This window comes from Oreochromis aureus, linkage group 17 (genome assembly GCF_013358895.1).
Source record: "Oreochromis aureus strain Israel breed Guangdong linkage group 17, ZZ_aureus, whole genome shotgun sequence".
In the NCBI taxonomy this organism is placed as follows: domain Eukaryota; kingdom Metazoa; phylum Chordata; class Actinopteri; order Cichliformes; family Cichlidae; genus Oreochromis; species Oreochromis aureus.
Window position 1 is genome coordinate 26785526 of NC_052958.1, and position 25628 is coordinate 26811153.

General features: G+C 39.2%; 1 protein-coding gene across 8 annotated transcripts; it reads right to left on the minus strand.

Annotated features, from left to right (window-relative positions):
* Positions 1-743: 743 nt before the first annotated feature.
* tut4 (terminal uridylyl transferase 4) lies at positions 744-24707 on the minus strand. Of its 8 annotated transcripts, XM_031751374.2 has the most exons (32): positions 24547-24707; positions 24289-24435; positions 22855-23221; positions 22660-22779; positions 22419-22570; positions 21201-21317; positions 20934-21111; positions 20717-20805; positions 20578-20629; positions 20428-20497; positions 16511-16637; positions 15964-16083; positions 12354-12542; positions 12087-12261; positions 11473-12008; positions 10585-10735; positions 10088-10174; positions 9667-9770; positions 9508-9565; positions 9302-9405; positions 9101-9190; positions 8245-8358; positions 8043-8120; positions 7614-7791; positions 7478-7525; positions 6725-6807; positions 6501-6616; positions 5236-5390; positions 3534-3631; positions 2312-2879; positions 1371-1541; positions 744-1269 (listed from the first exon to the last, which is right to left on the minus strand). In XM_031751374.2, exons 3-32 carry the CDS (start codon positions 23141-23143, stop codon positions 1181-1183), a joined length of 4506 nt encoding a protein of 1501 aa, XP_031607234.1. In that variant the 5' UTR covers positions 23144-23221; positions 24289-24435; positions 24547-24707; the 3' UTR covers positions 744-1180. The 8 variants fall into 8 exon arrangements, with proteins under 8 accessions (XP_031607234.1, XP_031607230.1, XP_031607231.1 ...); XM_031751370.2 differs by having other exon boundaries at positions 22660-23221; positions 24340-24435; XM_031751371.2 differs by having other exon boundaries at positions 22660-23221; positions 24316-24435.
* Between the last annotated feature and the right edge of the window lie 921 nt (positions 24708-25628).

The window sequence follows — 25628 nt, forward strand, 5'->3', positions numbered from 1 at the left end:
TGGATTATATCGATACAGAGCAGAAAAAGTGTATCAGGGCTGTAACCACAAAAAGTGGAGAAGAAAATACTCAGAATGTTAATTCAAAAGTGATTCAGAGCAGCGGTCGATCTCAAATCAAGTGGGACTTATCACATTAATGCAAGATTAGATCAACAAGATTAGATCACAGTGCTGCTGTGGTTAGTTGTGCATGCCTTTAGAGGCAGGGTCTGCTCACTGAATCAACTGTAATAGCCGGAAATTGCTGTTGTAAAATTGTTATCTTAGTGTTCTAAAACACTTTGAGGACCTTGTTCCGGTTTGTGAAAACAGCACTATTGCTTTCTTTTTGCCATTAGAAAGAATGTAGACTTAAGTCACATCTGTACTCGACTACAGAAATCTCTTCAACGGGCATCTTTAATATACGTCGTACACATTACTGCTTCTACTCTCTAGAGTATCCCAGAAACATCAGCACAGGTGATTAGAAAGATAAAAGAACTCTTAATATTCATGTTACAATGTGTACTAGTCCACTAAGCATCTGGATGCAAACGTTTTTGGGGGCTTTCAGTGGAGCCAGTGTACCTGGATGGTAGGAAATATTCAATTTCAGCAAATCTTCTGCTCACCACATGGACTCAATGCAGTCATTGCTTGTAGTCTGAGTTCTAATGACCAAAGTACAAATGCAAACTAGATCATACCTAGTATGCTGGAGTATTGATAAGAGAAATGAACACACAGGACACAGTGAAGCGGTTTGCTTTTTTGTTTATTTTTTTATAGCTTTTTTTTTTTAATTATTATTTAAGACTTTCCCCCTTTTTTCTTGCTATCAATGCTTTTGGCACTACATACTTAGGGTGACATGTTAGATTGTTTTTAAAACAAACATCTATTCAAAGCCTTCATCTTGTGGCAAGCAAAGTATGAATAAAGCTAATAAAAATAAAGGTTTACATTTGTCCTCCTTACTTTACACATAAAATAAAAACACTTTTTTGGACCCCCTCAAAAACGGGGGTATTAAAATATTTGACATTTGTATCACAAATCAATGTAATGACACAAAAAGTAAAACTTAAAAACTGTACAAAAATGATAAAATTCATTTTAAAAATCGTCTTGTGATCAAATGATGCTTTATGCGTTGTTTTACTGACCATAAGCCTGATTAAAAAAAGATGCCAGTTTACTTCTTCTGTTGGATGAAATTCAAATTCACTGGATGCCGGACATGAGGGACCAGTGGGAAGTTGGGATTCGGATGCATCATAGAACCTAAACAAAAAGAAAAGAAATCCCTTAGAAAAAAAAAAAAATTGTGTCTCTTTTCCAAAAGTAATAAAAAAAAAAAAACATTGCTGTTCATCATATCTAACCTTGGGCCACAAAGGGTTTACCATGCTGGTAGCCTCCGTTGCCCTGCTGGATGTAGTTCTGGGGCATTCTGTAGGGCCAGGATGGAGACAGAGTGTACTGAGGGGTTTTATTGTGCTCCCATAACCGAGAGCCTTGGCTCACAGCTACAAACGAAGCCGGGTGGCCAGACTCTGTAGACAAAGGGGAAAAAAGATCTTTCTGTAACTGTCAAAAAGAGACAATCAGTACCGGTAAGAATTTTAATCCTGGTCCACATTTTGCAAATCAAACTGTGTTTTGTGGGTGCAGCACCCATAAGGTAGTAATCAGGAGCTGGAATCAGCATGCCACAGGGAACTGCAGAAGGGTCAACACTGAAAATGCTGACTACTTGCATAAATTCGATCCATTTACAAATAAAATCATTAAAATTTATGAAATTCTTTTGACTATTATAATATTATAGAAAAATTAAAAAAAATAAAAACAACTAAATACAAACTAAAACAGCTGGTAGCGTATGAAACTGACACTGACAAGCCTCAGAGCTCGGGCAGACTGTCGCTCCAGTGTAGCTCGTTCTTTTCACTAACATTTTTAAATTGTCAGGGTCAAGAAACAATCAAGGGTTTCATGAGGGTTTGGCAACTTTTCCTCAACAGTTGCACCATTTCCTTTAGCCTCGCCTAGCTGTGACGGGGATCTGCAGTTCCCTAAGGCACACACAACCTAAATCCGAAACATCATCCTGGAACAAAAACTCCAGATTTACTTCTGAATGAAATAATTCCTTGATTTTCTCTGTAAAGAAAGTGCAGACTCTAAAGCAGCTATACATGAGCACAAGAGTCAGGTGATGGTGTAATAAAGTAAGAAATGGTTTGATGCTTTTATTTAAAGCTAAAGATAGAGACAGAATCCCACACAGATGGACAGTGTCCCCAAATCACCCAGTGAATACCTGACTTGACTACAGTGCCATTGCCCATGAGTGACCCAGGCTGTGCCAAGTGGTTGTGCCAGTGTCCTTCCCGTCCTGGCCCGCTGATGCCCAGCTGTCTCCCCGCCGGCTGGGCGAATATTATGCTGGGGTCATTCAGATTCATGGGGCTGGGGTTTCCACCTGAACCTGTGGGACTCCCGTTCCCGGACGCTGAACGCAGGGCGAATTTCATGCCAGGCGGAGAGGGGGCAGTGGGAGAGGACGAGGTGAGGACTGGTCCGTGGATGGGCCAGGAGGTGGAGGGGAGGTGGACTGGGTGAGTAGACTGCCCCTGGGACTGGTGTGACTGGTGCTGGTGGGTGGGAAGAAGTCCCAGTGCAGTGAGTGCACCTGGGTGATACTGGCCTGGGTGGGAGGTAGGAAAGCTAAGGAGAGAGAGCGGGACCTGGGGATGTGCAGACTGCTTGAGGGGACCAGCAGAATTGGTCTTAGTGTGGGAGGGCTGAGGAGAACTGGAGGAGTGGGTGGAACTTGGGGGGACAGCAGTGGGCTGTGGTGAGTAGGGTGGAGTCTGACGACTATCAGACTATTAGGAAGAAAGAAAACAAAAAAAGGAAGAAGTTAAAAATCAGCAATCTGAACAACTGATGTGCAAATAAGTTCTAATTTTATTTGTTCATGATTTATCGAATTCAGATATAAAAGTGAAGACATTTTGGACCATGTTTTCTTAAATTCATTCATAATTCAAACTAACTACAATCTGTTTTATTTTTATGGCAAAACACAATTGCTGGGATTATTGTAGGTTCTTTACCTACAATATAAACTGCCTTGATTCAACTCTTATTGTCATTTGGCGCTGTATAAATGAAACTAACTGAATATGCCCAGTAAAACTCATTTTCTGTTAATTATTTGCATCTCTTTCCAGAAGGATGCACTTAATTTTCAGTTGTTTAAGTGAGAGAAGATCCTATGACCTAGAGTAGTTTGAGAGACATTGCAAAGTTTAATAACTTCCTTCATTATGAAAATAAAACTATGCTGAAGAAAAGCTGATCACATGTTGTTACATGCTGCCACTTATAGTTCTCAGAACTGGAATTGGTACACAAAAAAAGAAAATCACATCTCAGTGGTGAATATGCATCGCTTACGAACTTCTGTCACATCTATGGTAGCCAGTGTCAGTGATAATTTTGAAAGCGTAGTGTGGAAGGTTAACTGTTGTACTTACACATTCTGAGGCCTGTCTGGTCCTTCCAGGACAGTCTGCAGCTGTCTGGGGAATAGGGATGGACTGAGAGCTCACTATAGTTCGCACCATGTGAGAAGCTGTAAAAGAATAAAAAGCCATATAAGCTTTTGAGCTCCCACTGCAGAGAATATCTGATGTGTCCCACATCTGATAATTATATCTCAAAATCAATTGTTAGGGCACTTACATACATTGATATTTAAGATTTTAAAGAGACTCATGATAAGGTTGGGTGATATGTAAAAATTTCCCAACTGACAACTGCCAGTCCAATAACCGATGATATTCGCACAGGTGACTTTTTGATGGGCAGAGCAATGTAATCATGCACGCACTGATTAGCACGTTTAGAATTTATACATTTTGTTTGGAGGGAATAATTTACCTTCTTTTCATGTTTGTTTTAGTATTAACCCTTTAAGACCTACCACAGAACCAAGTCTGCCAGAGCTTATCTTTCTATTTTTGGGGTGGCTGTAGCTCAGGTGGCAGAGCAGGTCAGCCACTAACCAGAAGGGCAGTGGTTCGATCCCAGGCTGCTCCAGGTTGCATGCCAAATATCCTTGGGCAAGATACTAACCCCATGTTTGCCTACTGGTGGTGGTCAGAGGGCCTGGTGGCGCCAGTGTCCGGCAGCCTCGCCTCTGTCAGTGTGCTCCAGGGCAGCTGTGGCTATAATGTAGCTTGCCATCACCAGTGTGTGAATGACTGAATGCAGTGTAAAGCGCTTTGGGGTCCTTAGGGATTAAGTAAAAACGCTATACAAATGCAGGCCATTTACCATTTTACATACTGTAGTATTTCAAGTTGCTATACATCAATACAACTGTTATATCCCAAAATTTAATAATATGTATGCATTAATCCATAGTAACTACATAAATTGTAAAAAAAAGTGCAATAAACTACAAAAAAAATTGAAAATCATTTTTGTTTTGTTTTGGGTTATTTTACACTTATTTCTTGTTACAGAAAATTTGTTCCACAAAAAAGTTGCACAAAATTGTTTCCAACCACAGGAAAATTATTTTGAGTGTCTTCATAGTTTTATTTTTGCAATATACCAATTTTTATATACTGCAAGAAAAACAAAAATAAATATTATAATGCAAATTTGCAAAAAAAAAAAAAAAACAGCATGTGCAGCAAAATAAACTATTTCCAACAGTGTAATTTGAGTTCTAAGCATCTCAGAAACTATACAGAAAAGAATGAAGTCAAACATGACTTTTAAAAACACCATTATAGGCTTTTAAAGGCCTTGAAGGGAAAAACTAAATTTCCCACAAAATATGATGTCACTTCTGGTTTTGGCAGGCAATGGCCGACATGTGACAGCTCGCGCTGATGTCTATTCCAACCTAGAAAGTTCTATGAACAGCTGATCGGCAAAGCCTGTTTCTGGAATATTATGTTTTTGTTGCTGCAAGTGCTTTTTATGCAATTTTTGCAAAGCCATATGTGGAAGGAAACCGTGACCTAGGACAAGCTGATGAAATAAAATGTAAGTACAACTCCTCCGGTTTCATATGCAAAAAAAAAAAATTATTGCGCTAGCTTATGTGGTTTCAATTCTCCTGAGATTTAAAAATAGTTACTCGAAACGGAAACATCATCCTGACAAATATTCATTTTCATACACAACTTCAAAGGGAAAAACAGAAGCTTTTTTTGTGCTGACCTGGTGCTCCGGCAGCTCTTTGTTTGAGGTGACGATATTCAGGGCAGTCTCGCCGTACATGCCCCATGTCCCCACACTGGAAGCAACGCCGATCCTTTGGCTCTCGTTCCTCCTCTTTGATGTCCTCATCTTTCTCATTTTCCTTCTTCTTCATTCTGACAAAAAAAAATGTAAAAAAAAAAATCATGTCACCACAAGAAGGTATGAAAATATGTGCCAGATTTAGTACAAGTCAAATAAAAACAACTTTGACTGAAAATATGTATCTGAAGTTTGGTAGTTGAAAGTAATTTACGTCCAGTGCACTGCCTTAGTACTTTAACATTCATGGCTGGTTGATTGAATAGCAAAATGTTAGGCACCAAAGTTATGATATTATGATTATGATATTATTCTGTACTGTACAGTGCTGTGCAAAAGCCTTGAGCCACCTCTCTCTTCTTTACATTTTGTTGTCAATGAGCCTGCCTTTCTTGTAAGGTATCTTGAACAATGGTCTCCAGGCTTCCTGAAGGTCTTTCAAAGTTTTTAGGACAATTGCTGCTTTGTGACTCATCTTCGGTCCTGTCCTTGTACCTGACCATTTTCAGAGAAATGTTTTTTCGGATGTTAAGCCCCTTTCTCAGTCAACAGTTAAAAAGAAGCTTAAAGAAGCAAGGGATGAACCAGTGTGATGTCTACACATAACACATGACGGACAAGAACCAATTTTAAATTGTACCTTTGGGTACTTTGGTAATACTGGCCTGTCCCAAGAACACAGCATTAGTTTCCATTTCTTTACCTTAATCTACAAAAAAAAGCCAAAGTCAACACAGTCTGACAACCACAAATACAATGTTTGCACCAACAAGGTGATTCCCAGCGCGCTGTTAACCAAAAGCTTGGCATATGCTTGGGTGCACCCATTAGAAACAAATTGAGGAAACTGGACAAGTAGAGAACAAAAGAAGTGGCTTACCATTTCTTTCGTTTAAAAAAAAAAAAAAACCTGACATTTTCCTGAGAGATACAAATGGCCAATCTCTTGATTGTTCTATTGCTCATGGAAATCTCATGAGAAATGATCTCAGTGGATGCGCGGCTGTCAAGACCACATTCTTTTGGATAGTTCCTTCCACAGCTTTAGTTGTATTTTTAAGGTGTGAGAGAAAACAACTGAGAGAAGTTCTTAGTATTTTAGCATATTTATTTTGTTTTCTCATTTTTTTCTTGGAAATCTAGCCAACTGAGAGATAAATCTCTGTGAATGAAGAGGGGACCACCTGCGTCTCTTTGGACAGTCCTTCATGTAGTGTCCAATTTTTCCGCAGATCCTGCAGCACCGGTCATTAGGAGCCAATTCACCATCTGTCAGCACCTTAGAGTCAAAAAAGTATTCCTGCAACAGAACAGAACACATTCAAAACACAAAACACCATTAGGCTGGGACACACAGCAGACAGCAGTCAAAGTCTGAACATTTAACTGTGTTACATGAATGACCTACCACTTCAGTGCCCGGGACGGGATAAAAGGGAGTTCCAAACAACTTTCTCCCATTTATAAATGCCTTCATGATGAAGTTTGTCACTGGTGGAGGAATGAGAGGCAGCATAAGTAACGGGCATTTTCACAGCTTTGAAGCAAGCTTCTGCAGATTTACCCAGGCCCAGAGCAGTTCTGAATTGATTTACACAGAATCCTGACATTTGTCTACATATTTCCCCTTCATAACAACTGTACGGTGGGTTATTTGTTTATTTTTAATATTCATTTGGATGGAGTGTGGCCACTTTGACAAGTGTCCTGACCTTGTAGGTGGCACTGTATGCTATGGCTCATTTTCACTAAACGTGCAGTGGATTCACAAGTAACAACTTTATATAAGCATTAATGTTGAGACTTCAGGACCAGAAAGCAATGGATGACATCACAATAATAACATTCATGTTTCACATGCCGCTAAGATCCACATAGAAGGATATAAGAGGATGAATGAATGATGTAGAGGGTGAGCCTTTATAGCACAAGGTAAGACTGGCTACTCAATTATTTCAAAGTTGCCTGAACCCAGTAGGAGGCTCAATTGGCACGAAAAAAGGAAATAAAACTCAAGAATTGTGTAAGATTGTTCAACCACCAAAATTACACCATAACTTGACAGAGGTTTTAGGAAACTTTATCACAACCAAAGACAAGTTTTCAAACTCTACAGAATGCATCAATAAGATATTTTTTGTATCGAGTGCAAGGCACTTACTTTTACGAGAAACTCCAGCACCGAGGTTATGATTCAAATCAAAGGGATCTAAGAAGAAGAGCATATGAGTGGGATTAAAACAACTGTGAGTCTGGAAGCAAATCAAGTTGACAGAGATGCAGAGCCATGTGAGCACCTTCAATGGCGATGCATTTGCTGGTCCACTGTTTTTCAAACGTGGTGAGGCGTTTCCTTTGGCGAATGCTGATCACGTGCTCTTTGAAGTCAAACTCTTCAGTGTAAAAGCGTAGAAGTCCCAGCCACAGCTCTCCCACAGACTCTGTGTTCTGCTGATTTTCTGAGTGATGACGACGCTGTGAGAACAGAGGAGACAAATTCCAGAGTCATTACAAGACACACTGTACTTGCCGCTTTTGTGTGTGTGCTGTTTAATTAGATTTGACTGATTATTCAATATATGTAGTTTTTAAATCCCCAGGGAACTCTGAGACTAAAGTTAACTTAGGTCTTGCTTTTAAATGATTTTTCTAAATAATTGCCATAAGACATTTTAACGTGGCTGCTAAGCTGTGAAACTCTTATGTTTTTTGTTTTTCCAACTCACCAGATCCTCAAGGTCATCAAAAAAGAAAGCGTTCCAGCCATCTACCAACCGCTGGGGAACAGTATTCCCATCAAAGATCTAAAAAGACATCATACATCATTTAGAGCTATTTACTTCATGAAATTAAACGCAAAAATAATTTTAAAAAAGCCTCTTGAAGTTTCAGGCACAGCACTTGACTGAGTTAATCAGTGGTAAATACCTCCTGCAGGACAGGAATAACAGGTGGCTGCCTCTGCTGCAGGAAGTAAAGCACCATCAGGATGTAAGCATAAGAAGAGAGGCTCCCTCTGGAAGCATCACCGATGTCACAGCGCTGTGAGGACAAAAGGTGGGTTAGTTACAGGAAGAGACGACACTCCTGGGAAACAATAAGGAACGTGGTGAATGCTACCTGTGGATGTTTTTTGTTAGAGGGCACACTAAATCATGTTATAGATCTTATATGTTCTGTTGCATTTTCTTCCTTGTAAAAGAGATTTGATTTCAACAGTAGCTCACTGTTAAATAAAGGTAAACAAAAACAGACTAACATACATGTATTATGCTTTCAGTGAGATTTACGATTTTTAATCGGGAAGAAAACCCTGCTAACATTTGTTGTAAAACCCGTTGCTAAGGTCAAGTGCAGACATCAGAAGAATAAGCTCATGTATGTTTGAAAACATGCAGGTGGATATGTGTTTATTTGTACATTGAGCATTATTGTATACATACTCTCTTTAATATAACTGCACTTTAATTGTCTTTTTTTTGGTTTTGTTTGTGCACTGGTCTCAATGCTGATGAGTCTTTATACAGCTTCCATTTACTTGCTGTGTTGGTTCTGTTACTCCCACTGGTATGGGGTGGGAGTAACAGAACTCACAGTAACAGAACTAAACTCAACAGTTTGCTGTCACGAACACTCATTCCACCTTTTAGAGTCAGAATGGGCTGATATCGCTTGCAAATACTGAATTTGTGCTTCTCTGAAAACACCCAAGAAGGATCATAGATCACTGAATACTCAGCCTGAGTACTCTGGTTACAAAACCAGATTGTCAATTTTCACATACCTTTGCAAAGACCTTCATTGTGTATCCCAGAAACTGCACACGTGGATCCAGAGCCGCATATGTAGCTAGCATCCTGGTGTTGTGTTGAGCCTACAAAGAAGAACCCTCCAAATTAATTTATAATGCAACATATTTGACAAAATAAAACATCTCTTACAACATTACATGACAACTGTGATAATGAGGGCATCTACCACTTACCAGTGTGTTATAAAGGCTTATATCCCCCTCCAAACCACTCTGTTTGTGTTCAAACTTCACTATAGGCACTTTAGCTGTGGTGATAGGTAAGATGTTCCTCAAACCTGAGATGATGGAAATTATGAGATTAAAGTCAGTTCTTCCACACAGACAGGAGTCTCCTACCAAATTATTCAGGGAGAAATAATAGGAACACTTTAACTGACCTGTATGCTTCTTGAGCACTTTTGCAAGGCCTTCAATGATTTCTTTGCAGTTCAGCTTCTGTTCAGGCAGATCCAAAAAAATAAATTAAACACTGATCATATGAAGTAATGGTCATATGTTTATTCAGGTGAGTGCATCTGGATGTTTTGTCTGCAAACCTCTGCAGTTTCATGCCCCTCCAGAGTCATGCAGATGTCAAGGTCACTGTCACGGAATCCAAAGCCATTTTTGGAAGATCCAAACAAGCAAAGCTGGGCTTTTTCTGTGGAAACATGGACGTTTTAAAAAGAAAACAAAAACAAGGCACATCAGTCTTTTAAAGTGTTCTCACAGTGATGTTGTACTCTCTAAACTCATCTCTATCAGTTCTACTAAATCTGCAAATACTGATTAAGTTCATGGAACTCAACAGTCGCTTCACAATGAATCTATTCCTCAATATATTGTGTCTTGTCAACTGCTTGACAGCTTTTAACTTAAACTGTGCAAAACACACAGTAACACTACACAGCAAAGTTGCCAAGGAAATGGAGAGAAATATCTGAGACTTCTGTTTGCACTAGTTTGTTTCAGGCTCACCATTGTATTCCTTCCTTATAAACCTCTCCAGGCTAGCAAGGATCTGCTCCCTCCTCTGCTGTTCAGCATGTGTAGGTGACAATTCATCTACCACAGCAGATCAGGAACACACACACACACACACACACACACACACACACACACACACACACAAAGAGAAAACAAGAAATAATGATGCCTTAATTATTGAAGTTTTTTTTTCTTTTTTAAGAAATGCTGAAATGCTGGTTTCAGACTGAGCAATGTGAGAATTATCTGCTTTTGTTGCTATTTGTTTTCTCATGTATTAAAGGAATTTTTGATATTTTTCTTATGCTTTGTAGAGTCTTTACTTTTTTATCACATATAATCATAAGGAATTTGCCAGCTGCACACGATACACTGAAGGAAAGATTGGTTTTTATTTTACTCAAAGATAATGGCTATACAAGCAAAATGATTCCTTGCGGGAAAATGCTAAAGTGAAACAAGTCAGAAGTGCAATGTTCGCTACATACAGTAACATAGTTTGCAGAGGCCATCGAGGATCTCTCGGAAGCGGTCATTCATAGGGGGCAGAGGCTTCAGCTCAATTTTCTTAAAGTCTTCAGGGCACTCGTCCTTCAGGTGACCATCTCGTTTGCAAATGCTGCATACGACAGTTGGAGGCTGGAACAGGAAAATGAATGTCCAGGAACGGCTTCAATGTTATGTAACAGTTCCAAATGTCACATATTGCAAAGCTTGAAAACATTTCCTTATGTTTGCTTTAATGTGTCTAAATACTGAAGCAAGTCATACTGTAGCAATCTTAAAAATACTGGGAACTGCCAGTGCTACAACTCAGCCTCTAAGTAGACACACCTACGTTATCAACTTCAAAATCCTACAATGTGTTTTTTTTTCAAGTTATTGCATTGACACGATTTTCAAATAAATAAACCAATTCAAAACTACTGACCCACCAACTCATCCATCCACCCATCCTTTCATTCATTTTCTTATTCTATTCGGAAGCTTTCCCAGCTGTCAAAGGGAAAGAGGTGGGGTAAAACCTGGACAGGTCTCAGGTCTACCACAGGGCTAACACTGAGACAGACAACCGCTCACACTCATTCACAATCACTAATTAACCTAGCATGCATGTGTTTGAGGAAGCCAGAGTAACTGGAAAATAACCCACAACAGGTGAGAAAATAACCCGCTACAGGGAGAACACGCAAACCACACAGTTATGTGGCATGAGCAGCTAAGATGATGACTCTTCTATACTACAGCAACAAGTTTAATGGATTTCTATTACAAACAGGTCAGAAGCCTCATCTCAAACTACACTACATACAAAATCTTGCTAAGGTATTTACAAATATTAATCCAATGGATGGATGATATTAATTACTATTTACCTTTCCACAAGTGAAAATCATCTTGTCAAACACATAGTGCAGATCATCTGGTGCAACAGGCCCGTCATCCTCTGAAACTCCGTTATCCTCCTCTTCCTCTTCTTCTTCTTCCTTGTCACTCTCCAGCAGGCCATTGGGGGAGAAGGAAGGTGTGTTTCCCTCACTGAGAAGCATGTCCATGAGGCGGGTGTCTAAAGTGCTCTCATTCCTTTCTTTGGATGGATCTGAACCATCTTCATCATCATTGTCAGGCTCTTCGTCCTCCTTTGATCCCTGGTGCCCTCTTTGAACACTCTGGCTTTTTTCTCCTTTGACATTGTTCTCGTCCTTGTTCGTACATGAAGGCTCTTTCTTCTCAGCTTCTTCCAATTTTACACCCTGTGCCCTTGCTTTCTTCTTTGTTCGGCGTCCTCCAGTGCCCTTTTTCTGAGGGCAAGCAAAGTATTTGTAAGCTGTTCTGAAACGCTCCTGGATGTACTCAAAGACCATCTGGCTGTTCAAGCTTCGAGCAACGTTCCTCTTCAAGGCAAAGGGATCTAGGAACATAAGAATGAATTAGTTTCTCCATTTCTCTATGCTTGGAAAGTGAGTTTTCCAATAGAACTATCTCTTACCTTCGATAGCAAGCCTGCGGCGAGGCCAGTTCTTCACTTCCCTAGAGAGGAGGTCCTTTAAGCGGATGCTGATGATATATTCTTCAAGTGCAAATTCCAGTGTGTAGAAACGTAAAAGCTCCAACCATAACTGGCCCAGTGCAACATCTTTACCCACGTTGAAGGTTAGGCGGATCTTTAGGTGAAAGCAGCTATGGTTAGAGCAAAACCCAGGGGCAAAAGCGAGAGTATCAACACTGTCACCGAGTTAGGTAAAATAAATCTTACCAAGCCCTCTGAGTTAGGGGCATCATTGCGGTGTTGAGGTTTGGTCCTGCCTTCTCCCTTGGCCTCGTTTCTGTTCTCTCCCCGGCCTTCTGTAGAGGTCGGAGGTCTATGCTCCCACTGGACATACATGTCCATTGTAATTCCAGTCAAATGATATTCATCCACACGTTTGACATCAAAGCCTTCAATCTGCAGGAGCAAAGCAAAGACAAACATAACAGAGAGTAGAAGCAAAGTAAAACAGTTAGCAAAGAGGTGACTAGCTTGTGTTTAAAAGCCAGTTTAACCCATAGAATCTGATATCACTGCTACATTTTCTACTACTGTCATACTTTTGATGCATTGCAAAGGTCAGAAGGCAGAAGCCTGACTGAAAATCAGTGGTCTTATGGAGTGATGAATCTGATTTTTGAATTTGTGATTCAAATCATTGTCAATGCGTAAAGAGGAGGTCAGCAAAGAGGTACAACAGGGAGTGTCTACGGTAAAACACAGCGGAGGCTCCGTCATGATTTGTGGCTGCATTCCAGCTAGTGGTGTTTGAATTTTGTCAAAACTAATGGAGTTATGAAGACTAAAAATACTGTCAGATTTCAGCACCATCTGGAAATGTTTGGCAACAAATTCATTTTCAGCATGATAATGACATCAAAAACCAATGCAGTCAAATCATACAGACCGAAAAACACATAATGGAACAAAGCAAGTCATGGACTGTCCCCTACAGAGCCAGATCCCAACATTATTGAGGTGCTGTGAGATCATGACAGGTAACAAAACAAAAGCAAGCCTCTCTTAGAATGTTTTCACACCAGTTTGGTCAGTTTAAATCAAACTCTGGTTCATTTTCCCCTTGGTGGGGTTTATTTGTTTAGGTGTAAACACAGTAATCACACTTGGGTGTCGACCCAAGCAACTGCACAGAGACACTTTGGAGGAGGTGGTCTCGCTATGGTTCCAAATGAACTCGAGTGGTTCGTTTGTGGCATGAAAGTGACCCCAGCCCAAGCTAAGAAAGTGTCCTGTAGCAAAATATGCTGTTTATTCTAAATATGGGAAAGTGCTCTGCACTATAAATGTAAAAGCTCTGTAAGGGCTTGCAACTAGCTGGAAAATGAATGTAAATTCTTACTTTTCTCACATAGCACTTTCTTCTTGTATTTACTTTTGTTGCTCCCACCCCAGATACATCTGCCTAATAAGCAGACTGACACATTTTGATTGGCTCAGAGTTCACTTGAATTTTTCTCTATGTGAAAACAAACCAAACCATTGTAAACCTGTAGTTTACTCATCACCTGATTCAGACAGAAGAACTATAGGGTTTCTTTAATACTATATGTTTGCACATTTAAAAAAATCACCACACCTTTTTACGATTTCCCAGCAAAATATAAAGAAATAAAAGGTGGATCAAAACCTTTGCAAAGTATTGTATGTCTAAATCCCCAAAAACACTTTTAAGGCTGCAAAGCTGCCATATTTCTGCTTTGCAGGCTTACAAGATCACCTAACTGCAGATTAAATGTACATATTTTTTCTAGCCTGCCATGCCATTTCTCACTCAAGATTGTTAGTTGCCCAGTTTTGGAAACATGAGCTATAGAGATGGTGTGCTTAAAGCATCAAAATATACTTTTAAAAAATTCATAAGCAACATCCTTTCCAAAAAATTTTTTTCCGTTTACACAAAACGATCCGCAAACAGTTTGGTTTGAGGGGTATATAAGAACTACTCTTCTTCCTGTCTAAGGAGCTTGAAAAGTAAAATGTCTGGACTTCTGTAAGTTTCCTTGAAGATGTTTCACCTCTCATCCGAGAAGCTTCTTTAGTTTTAGGACTGAAGAAACTTCTCAGATGGTTCAGTCATGTTGACTTGAACTGAAATAAACAGCGAGTGAATGTGAGCTTTAAGAGAGCCCAATAATGCACTACAGCAAAGGAAAGGACCAATATACTCTGATTATGTTGTTTTCCCTAATCATTGGATGCCAGATTAAATAAAAATTTGACAGATTACAACTTAAGTGTGAAAAAGCTAAGAAATCTCTGTATGTTACTCATTGTGATTATAGCAGGTGTGCATCGTTATTGTGGCATGACTTGTTTAACTAGCACAACAAGTAGCTCCGTCACTCACACAGAGAAGCTACTGCCATTAGGCTTGACACCTTCTCACATCATGTTCTGCAGGGGATGTTTTTAGACCTTACATTACTAAAAAGCAATGAATCTCAGTGAACATTAGATCAAGTTTGTAATGAAATCATTTCTGTTCTTCACCCTTTGTCATCCACATTTGTAACCATGTGGTAAAATTGCAACAAGTCTCATAAAAACTATTTTATTTGTTTTATTTATCTTTTTAAAAACTAACAGTAAAAAAGATCTGTTAACATTTCATAGACAGTGAGTTTATCATTACCTTTTGATAAATGCACAGGTATAGTATAGGTAGGCATCTTTAAAGAAAACTAATGATTTACAGCAGGAGCATCAGAAGAGTTTTCCTTATTACACATGCAGGGCACACAGCATAGTGCTCAGAAAGTCTGATGAGATAATCTAAGCAACAACACAGGATATTTTTAGTGTTGTACTTTTTTGAGTTAATGTGTCCATTCGTCACAAGAATGATACAATTTTCCATCAACATCTTGTGTTTACACCTAATTTCCAAATAGAGACTCGAGCCATGTGGGATTGTGGTTTTTTTTTTTTACCCAACTCTCCTGAAGACACACAGACAGAAAATGTGTGTCATTTTGTCCATTAAATGCTCAGACACTGTCAACATTACACTGTCTGGGCCCTGCTACCACTGGTAAACACTTGATACTGACATGATATGAAAGTGTCATATCATGTCAAAAAGTAACACTATGCATTTATTTTCTCTAATGTGTAACCTTACTTGCAAGTTGCACTTAATGTAGAGCGCAAACAGTGGATGGAAATTGTTGATGTGGTTACATGGTGGGTTTACCACTTACCACAGCGGGTTAAAAAACTGAACCCAAGATGCAACATTTTTCAGTTTTAATATATTACACTATTGTACAGGCTCCTGAAGCATTACACAGTTAAGTTACTTTAGTTATTCTTAAACAAAAAGGTTAAGCAGTTCTATGTTTACTTAAGATTTCAACTGAAAACGCTACGGTGGTTACCTTTGTGTTTACATTTGAGGTATGCTGTGCCACTTGGTATAATATTGCATCACTACAATTGCACTATAATGCTGCTGCTGCTGCTGGTTCAATACATTTCACACTTTGAAATAGGTAAAGTGTCACTAATGACAGTAACTCACTGAAGATGAAGGTGGTAAATGCCCTTCATTCACTTATACTTATAAATGCTGCTGCTTGGAAGCTGTATGCTCCGATCATTGTTCTGTATTGTTTTTTTTCCTATACTCTCAGAAATGTCATTGTCGCAAACTTTACTGAAATACTCTCAGAAATCTCAGATGTAATTTTGAGACTATATCTCCCAACCCTATTCCAGGTTCTAAAATATAAAGAAAAGGATTTAAAAATAATTTTGTTTAAGGTTGGTTATTTTCCAAGGAGCACAGATACAGAGTGGCCCTTTCTCAGTAACTTACCCAGGGGCCCAGGTAGACAGGGAGGATAGGGTCTTTTCTCTGCTGCAGGAAGAAGATGACCATGAGGGCAAAGGAATATGAAGGGATGCCACCTTCAGCCTGGCAGTCAATGTGACACAACTGTGTGGATAAATATATAAACGGGGGAAAAAAAAAAAAAAAAAAAATCTATTTTAGCCTTCAGCGAAACATCAAAGCAAAATTTTTAATTTTGGTCCAAACAATACATCATACAGACCAACAGATCATCTGTGTTTGCCATTTGGGCATCTAAGTTTTATCTTTGTACACAAATAAGGTTAAAAATAACTCATTTAACAAGAGATTTAAAAAAAAAAACAAAAAACACTTCCATTACATCATCATTATTTCTGGTCTGTCAGTTTTCATATCCAAATCATCCACTATATCCTTTGTATCATTTCATAAACACATTAATTATCAAGTATCATGACACAAAGAGACAACATGCTGAGAACTACCTTTGCACTAAACAAATGACACATGTATTAGGTGTATGCATTCTGAGTGTCAGAAACAGGCTTACCCTCGCCCAGTAGCGGAAGGCCAACACCAATGAAATCAATCTGGGCTCCAGTTTAGCCAGGGCTGCCAGATGATTGGTTGTAAGACAAGCAACATCATTTCCTGCACTCACTTTACACATCAGGCCGCTGTGCAGAAACAGAGGTGGGGGAAGATGATAATTAGCTGGACCAAATTCTAATTGTCATAATGGCTCATAATTTGAAAGATGTCACATTAAAAAACAAACAACAATATCAGACTGCAGGCCTCAATGATTTCCCACACACAGACTTTATATAGGCAGGGCACTTGATACATTTTGATAATTCACAACTTACTTTAGAATTTTCATATTTATTTTCGTAATACATACAGTGGACATAAACAGTGTATACACTTTTCCCATTTTAATGTGACCTAGAGCCTGTACAATTCAACTGAAAAACAAAGTTGTTAGGAAAAAATATATTCAAAAAATTAAGCTGGTTGCATAAGTGTCCACATCCTTAAACTAATACTGTGATAAATCAAAAGGTATTACAACAGACTTCCTGGGAACATGCCTGCCATCAATTAAGAGACTCTGATTAACCCCAAATAGAGTTCAGCTGCTGTCCAGATCGTTACTATTTTCTGCTACAGCAGAAGTCATGGTTTGCTAAGAGCCTACAAAGCATCAAAGAAGTCTCATTGTCGAAAGGTATTAGTCAGTTTACAAAAAACATTTACAAAGCATTAGATATATCATACATATCAAAGTGGATAAAAACAAAAAAAACTGGCTACAACTTTCAAAGAAATCAACTCTCCAAAAGGCATGAGAGAAAATGTGTTCCGATCTGATGAAAACAAAAGCTGAACTTTCTGACCACAATTCTGAAAGGTAAGTGTGGGTGAGAGGAATAGAAAAACTTCTATCAAAAGGGCACCACAGGCACGGTGAAGCATTGCTTATGATTTGGGATTGCTTTTATTTACCTAGAGCTGCGCTTTTAGTTGGGGGGGGAGAGGAGATTGTGAACAGTCCCTTTTAGCCCAAAACCTACAAACATGTACTAGAAAGCTAAGGATTATTATCACCTCTTCACCAACGACAATGACCCAAGTATGCATCCAAATCCATACCATGTCTTCACCAGAAAACAGTTTTGGAACAGCTCTACCAGAGCCCAGACCTAAATCAAATGGAAAATCTGTGAGGTGACCTGAACAGGACTTTGCAGAAGACATGCCCTTACAATATGACTGATTTGCTTTTGCAAGGAAGGGTGGGCAAATATTGGATATGACTTCTTGTACCTTTCGCTTGACCTTTTAACAGTGAGATGCTTTGTCAGCTTTCTTAACCATGGCTGTTGCTGCAACAGAAAATGGTAAATGTCAGGAAAATCCTACTAGGCCAGCTGAACTCTATTTGGGGTTAATCAGCCTCCCTTAATTGATGGCAGGTGTGTAGCCAAGAAGACTGAACACTGTGTAATCTACACTTATTTTTACCCCAACAGATTTGTTTTGAATTGTACAGTTTATGGGTTAAATTAAAGGTGGGAGATATTTTGAAATCTTTTGTGGTCTCATTTTTTAACATCACAAGAAGCTGGCACACATATGTATGTATAGATAGATAGATAGATAGATAGATAGATAGATATCTCTCACACTCACACTCTCTCTCTCTCTCTCTCTCTCTCTCTCTCTCTCTCTCTCTCTCTCTCTCTCTCTCTCTCTCTCTCTCTCTCTCTCTCTCTCTCTCTCTCTCTCTCACACTCTTTTTGTCCTTGGAGCCTCAGCCCTTCTTCTGCTGTCTTTCCCTGACAGATACCTAACCAGGTCGTTGCTGTAGCAGTTCATGTTACTCAGTTGCGCTGCAGTGTCTTACTCAAACTCCACTGCTTTGGACTGCAAATCACCATTTCCTGCACTCACTTTAGTCCTTGTTTTGGAGGTAATGATGCAGATTTGAGGGTGACTATGACATTTCAGAACATCATGGCTGTCTCGCTTGAGACTTTGAAACCTAAGAACAATGTACTAACTGTCAACCATTGTGCAGGAGGCACCATGCTCTCAGGGTTTTTTGCCGTCTGTGGTACTGGTAGACTGTACTAAGTGGAGGGAATGATAAAGTCTCCAAACTCTTTAATTTCACCTCATATCAACAGACTGCTAAAAACTTGGACATAATTGGGTGCTCCAACAGAACAATGATCCCGGATAAGTGGTTTTGGAATGGATAAAGCAGGCTAGCATAAGCTTCTGAAAGGGTCTTTCCAAAGCCCCAACCTTATCCCTATTAGAAATTTGTGCGCCATGCTTAAAAGCCAAGTACCAATTCTGCCAAGGAGTAGAGTCAAATATACAGTCAAAATTATCTCAGATGCTTGTTGATGGCTACCAAAACCATCTGGTCAAGGTGCAACTTGTTAAAGCGACATTTATCTAAATGTTACTGGGGTTGTATGTATATACAGTCCTGATCCAAAGTTTAAGACCAAAAGGCAAGCAAGCAAAAAAAAAATAATATTTTGCATGGTTGGATCTTAACAAGGTTCCAAGTAGATCCGTAACATTTAACAAGAAGAAATGGGAGTGCGCCAAAACCTTTTGTTTTTGTTTTAAACAATGCTTGAACTGAAATGGGATGTTTTACAGCTGATCAAGTTTAGGACCACACCTCAAAAAAAAACCTGTGATTCTTCTGGAAGAAGTCCCTTGTCCTGCAGGCATTGTGTACTGTAGCATTGTCCTGTTGAAAAACCCAGTCGTAACCACACAGAGGAGGGCCCCTTAGTGATGAAAGATGCTCTCTGCAACATCTGGACATAGCCAACAGCCTTTTGACGTTCCTGCACCCCCAGAAGCTCAATTGCTCCACTGAAGGAAAAGGCACCCCATTTCATTATGGCCCCCCCCTCCACTGTGGCGCGTAGAAAACATCGCAAGTGGGATCCATCAGACCATCAAGGTTAATTTTTTTTTTTTTTCTTTTTTTCTCTCTCCCCTCACCAGAGAATAAAACTTTCTTCCACCTTTTAAATGTTCTATGTTTGGTGCTCTGGCCAGTTCTGTGGCGTTCAGGGAGACGAGGCCTTTGAAGACATTTTTTTGTTTTTGAAGCCCTTCAGTCTCAGATGCCGTCTGATAGTTATGGGGCTGCAGTCGGCACCAGTAATGCCCTTTATTTGGGTCGAGGATCGTCCAGTTTCTTGACGGACAGCCAACTGGATCCTCCGGCTCAGTGCTGGTGAAGTTTTTTTTTTTTTTTGTTTGTTTTTTTAACCTGTCTTATTGTGCCCCACCTCAGCAGCGATGGCGTGCTGTGAAAGACCCTACTTATGCAGTTCAACAACCCAAACACATTCAAAAAGGGAACTTTTTTTTTTATCTTTACCATCAGAACATCATGACAGTGACTACCTAACAGAAAATGACAATGACTCCACATTTTTGCACAGATTTGGCCATTTAAAGGCATGTGGTCCTAAACTTTTGATCAGGTGTAAAATGGCCTGTTTCAGTTTAAACGTTTTCAATAAATTGCATGCTCTAAAAATTGTTGTTTTTCTTTATCTCACTCCCATTTCTTCTTGTTGCATGTTGAGGCTCTACTGGAACCTTGTTAAGATCCAACCATGCAAAATATGATTTGCCATTTTTCATGTGGTCTTAAACTTTTGATTGGAACTGTATTCAAACCTGTGTATAATTTTGATCTTACTGTGGATTGTAGAAAATTCAAAATCAATTTAAACTTTTGCACCCAATTCTTGAACTAAATGGTTTAAGGTATTTTAAACTTTTACTTAAAATTTCCCAGTCTACCTAGGCTACTCTACTACCTAGCCTTACATTTAACTTCTTCTCTGTCACTGAAGATAATGCTGTGTCATAGAGATACAACATGGAGGGACAAAAAGAGATCCTGCTCATGCTCACCTGCTAACATCCCGACAGAACACGATAGGTACTTTGGCATGGAAGTCTGACTCCACCTCAGAAAACTCGGCTAGGGAGAAAATAATCAATTACTGTTTGTAACAAGCACATCAACTTAATATAAAATGCAACTGCACTGAGAAAACTTACGGCTGTTTTTGAGGATTTCCAGCACCTGAATTAAGACTTCAGGTTGTGTCATCTGAACAGACATAAGAAAAGGTCACTGCTGTCATTGTGCTTTCATGTTAAAAGTAAATGGATTGCAAACTGTTAGCAGCAGACTTACTGAGGGAGGGTAGGTGACATCAATGTTGATATCACTTGTCTTGAAGGCAAAACGGGTAAGACACGAACCATAGAGACGGAGCGAACAAGCTGGAAACCAAAGAATCAACATCAGAAGATGTATAGTCTACGCAGAATAACTCTCACAGAAAGACTGCCAACTGCTTGGAATAAAGACAAAATCAAGGAACTGACTGGATGCGATCACATCATACAACCTGTGAGGTGTCTCTGTATAATGATCTCCATCCTGCTGACAACTGTTTTTCGAATCTCAAAGTCTTCATCTGATATCCCTTGCTGCCTGGCAGTTTCTAGGACAGCGGCATTGACAGCCCACAGCTGAGCAGCAGAAGGAGGTGGCAGGGCACGCAGCTCATTTTCCTCTTGTTTCTCCTAACATGTCACAAGCAGAATGTGTAAACTACTCTACTTTCTTCCTATCAGTGCACTCAGATAAACACTGGCATATCATAAGTACTTACCATTATGTTCTTTTTGTGTCTCTTTTCCTTGATGTGTTTGTGTGCTCCTTGAATGTTCTCAATGTGCACAGAGCACAGCTTGCATATGTACTGGTAGTTTGGGTACTCAGGGGACTGCTGTAAAAACAGAAAGACATAGGCAATCAATTTATGTTCTCTACATGTGGGGGATTTGTTATTTGGCTCCTCCAGCTGATAATTAAACAATGGATCTCACCTTGCCATGCTGGGTAGAGATTAAAAAAAATAACAAGTGCCCAGTACAAAAAAAAAAAAAAAGACATTCTGAAAATGACTCAAAGGTAACAGAAGAATGAAATAGTGAAAATTAGGAAGAATAGATCTTCTGTTATACATCCTGTTTAAAAACTGAATGTTCATATCAAATATTATGAGGAAGTGAATGGTTTGGGTTTGTTTGTTTTGTTGTTTTTTTTGTGTGTGTGTGTGTGTGTGTGTGTGTGTGTGTGTGTGTGTTTTTTTTTTTTTTTTTTTTTTTAAGAGGAGCAGCCAATTAGAAGAACTGAGGGACATCACCATGGTCCAAATAGTACAATACCATAATATGTCCAATTTAAACTGAGCTCAATCTTGAGAGTTTACTCAGACTTTTCTCTTAGAATGAGCCTTTTAGTCTTTTTTCCCCATTTATATGAGGCAGAAATTATTAGCCATTAATGATCAGTGCATCAATGTTTTAATTAGAATGATCACATTTAGGTTAGCACCAAAAATGAAAATGAGATTTAACACATGAGCTGCCTGTGTGCCACTATTTTTCCCACGTTTAATTTAACTAGGCTATTATTATAGTACAGTAACAATCTGCTTCATAGCTAAATTGTAAGCTGATTTATTCCAATGTAAAGGCAAGACCTTACTGCCAAAATGTCCTCAAGCTTTAGTTAACCCTTTATTATTTACAGAAGAGCCATTCACATTTTGATATTTGGATATTTTCATTTGTGCTGCTGTTATGAAAATAAGTATCATAAAAATGTGTACCTCAAAAATAAAGTTATGAACACATTCAAATTAAGATGTGGCTTTTTAAAATTTTTATACATGTGGAAAAATATAAATTAAAAAAAATTCTTTGTGATTTATTGTACTTTCTAGTAATTTACTAGTAAGTTACTCTGGATCTATTACATACATATTATACATACATATTATTAAAATTTGGGATACAAAGGTTATACTGAGTGGTTTTCTCACTTTCAGCAGTCGGTAGATGTAGTCTCTGCGGAGACGGTCCTCTGCCTGTCGGAGGCCCAGCTGTTGCTCTGTGAGAGGTCCTTCCTCCACAGTGGGCCTCACCTCTGGGCCCTCTTGCACAGACTGATGCATCAGTGTTGCAGCTTTCAACACTAAAAAACAGCAAACACGAAGCACTTTACTGGAGCTCCATTTGGTGAAGAAGACTTCTTTACTTCAGGAAAAATGCTTTACAACCCACCGTGGGATTTTTCTTTTGCCAGGGCTCTAATAGAGCTCCTGGCCTGCTCTGTAAGCCCTTTGTCAGGGGTAACAGGCACTACAGAAGAGCTGCTCTCTTTGTTTGCTGAGGGGCTGCTGTCTGCAGAAAGAGATGCCCTGGACTCAGAAGCCTGTGGCACAAGGTGCTGCTGTAAGCTTGCGCCTTTTCCTTTACCTCTCTCCCCAGAACCCGTTCTTCCAGTCAGCCTACTCAATCTGGATGGCCGACCTCTTCTCTTGTCCTGGGGAGTATCTGTAGAAGTCTTGCCTGGCCCACGACTAACCTGGCTGCCTATATTATGTTCATCCTTGGCAGTCGTGCTGTTTTCTTTGCTGCGGCTTGCAGACTTATGACCCTCTCTCTGCACAAGAGTCTCTTTATTTGATTTCTCAGTGGATAAAGCTTTAGCTCCTCTGAGCTGAGACTGTTTGACTGGCTTTACTGGACTTAAGGACTCATCCATCCCTTTTTTCTTCTGCTCTTATTCCTGGTGGAGTCAACACCACACTGAAGATGGCCAGGGAGGCAAGCCACCCAAAGTCTAGGAAAAGAAGACATAAATTGCATCTGCAGTAAAATAATATGTTGTGCATTGTTTTAACAATTCAGGTGAAGCTGACTAGCCGAATGCATATGTAAACTCTGAACGAGTAACTTAGAAAAAAAACTTTAGTTCATAATTGTTACTTTATTGTTTATTTAAAAACTTTTTTTGCAACGACAGATTGTTTTTCCCTTTTTTAAAGAGTGGACTTTGACTCTAAAAAGGTGAATAACCAAGTTATAAATAAATAAGGAAGTGTTGAGTTAATTTTGAGTCAGATCTTTATCTTTTACTCTTTTGTTTAAAGGATTTATCATTGTTTAAAAGTAATAAAGATGTTGTGTTTAAAAAAAGTTAGAAAAGTTGCTTTATGTGGAGAGCAACTTTAACTTTGTCTTTAGAGTTCAAACAGATCATTTTTATTGTGCATTATCCAATCTGAACAGAGAAAAACCCAGAGCCAAGTTACCACATCAACAAGTTTTTATGAAATCAAACTAAAATATCTTTGTGTGAGAACACTAAACAAAAACTGACAGATATGCACATACAGTACAATTTATAAAGCTCGTTAATCTGTTTGTAATATTCTCAGTTAAAAGATAAATCGTTTAGCACAGAGATCCACACTGCTGCTAATGATCATTTTCATTCGTCATAAAGCAACAGACCAATTTGTCTATAAAATGTCGAAATTAATCAAACAAAATTTAGCATCACAGTTCCAACTTAATTAAACTAGCGTTTTTAGATCAAAAACAAATGCCAAATAGACAGTTTACCACCCTGATTGCTTTTTCCTCCCAGGTCTGTTCCTGGAAATCCACCTCCACTATCGCAGTTGGAGATTAATTTCGTTTTACAATAAACCACAGGTTAGGGGTTGCAGACATGACTACTCGTTGGGGCTTCCATGAGTTTCAGTTTAGAGAAAAACAAACTTAAACTCAATACCGAAAGCTAACACACACACAGTTAGCTAAACTTCCGAGCAACAAATAAGGGAGGGGGATCACGCAGAGAAAAATTATGCGTTAAAAATAGAATTAACTTAAAAAGCTCACCATTAAAGCTAAAATGTACCGTCTTACGTTATGGGAATGCTTCACGCTTACTTCCTGGGGTTGCTTTGCTCTGCAGAGTACGTTGTTAGCCCTCTCCGTAATGTTACTGAGGGTTAGCTGCGGTGCCCGGTCGTCCGCCTGAGCTAGCTACGGGAAATAAATAATACTGGCACTCACTTACTACACAGCAGCAAGTCATAAAAAACACAAAGGAGACGCTTAAACCGTTACAACACAACAGAGCATGCACTGACTTACTTTCGAACTCTTAAGTTGATTGGAAATTATTATTTAGCTATCTCCATGGTTGTGGTCTACATAATGTTTTCAAATCCCACGGCCCTGGTCAAAACAGCAACCATTGACGCCATGTTAATACATTACCCCGCTGCATTGTGGGAGTGCCAGTGATGATGAAGAGGGGCGTGTTTCGTGCCGCGTTCATGTACTACTAGGAAAGTCCTTGCTTTGTATACAACACCCTCTCTCGCTTTCTCTCTCTCCCTCTCTCGCTATATATATAGACAAATGCTTTATTGGCATGGTAGTATACAATATTATCAAAATAAAAATACAATTGTAAAAAAAATACAATTCACAGAAGTATAAAATAACACAAAGATCATTACACATGGTAACTGCATGTATATATGTATAATAGTATATTAATTATTGTTCCAATTCAGGTCATTTCACTCTAAATCAATAAGCTTAAAAAATAGTTCTGTATTATATGTACGTACGTGTGTGTGTGTGTGTGTGTGTGTGTGTGTGTGTGTGTGTGTGTGTGTGTGTGTGTGTGTGTGTGTGTGTGTCCAGGTCATTCACTGTCCTTCAGGTTGTGGCATGTTGATATACACTCACTCGCCCTTCATGAGGTACACCTGTTCAACTGCTGATTGATTTTTGTTTACATTAATACACTTCAATCAGACTATTTTATCAAGTACAATAACATGTTCTGGGATATTGATCTGGTCAGTTAAGTTGCAGAGGGGTTGTTAATCACTTTCAGCTGCTTTGGTGTTAATGAAATTAACGGCATCTGCACTCAAGGTGCAAAAATGAGACAACCCCCAAAACACTAATGGTTTTAACAGGCCATTGACATTTGTTCCATCCTCATCTTTTCTGACTGTTTTTTCATTAGTTTTGTATTTATCCAGGGTAAGTGTCACTACTACTACTGTGATAAACCTTGACCCTACTGAAGCTGCATAGGTAGTCAAAGTAATCTAGGGTGGCAATCTATATGGCACAGCCAGAAGATTTGCTGTGTCTCCTAGCACACGCTCAAGAGCACAGAAGAAATTCCAGGAGATGGCCAGTTACTCTTGGAA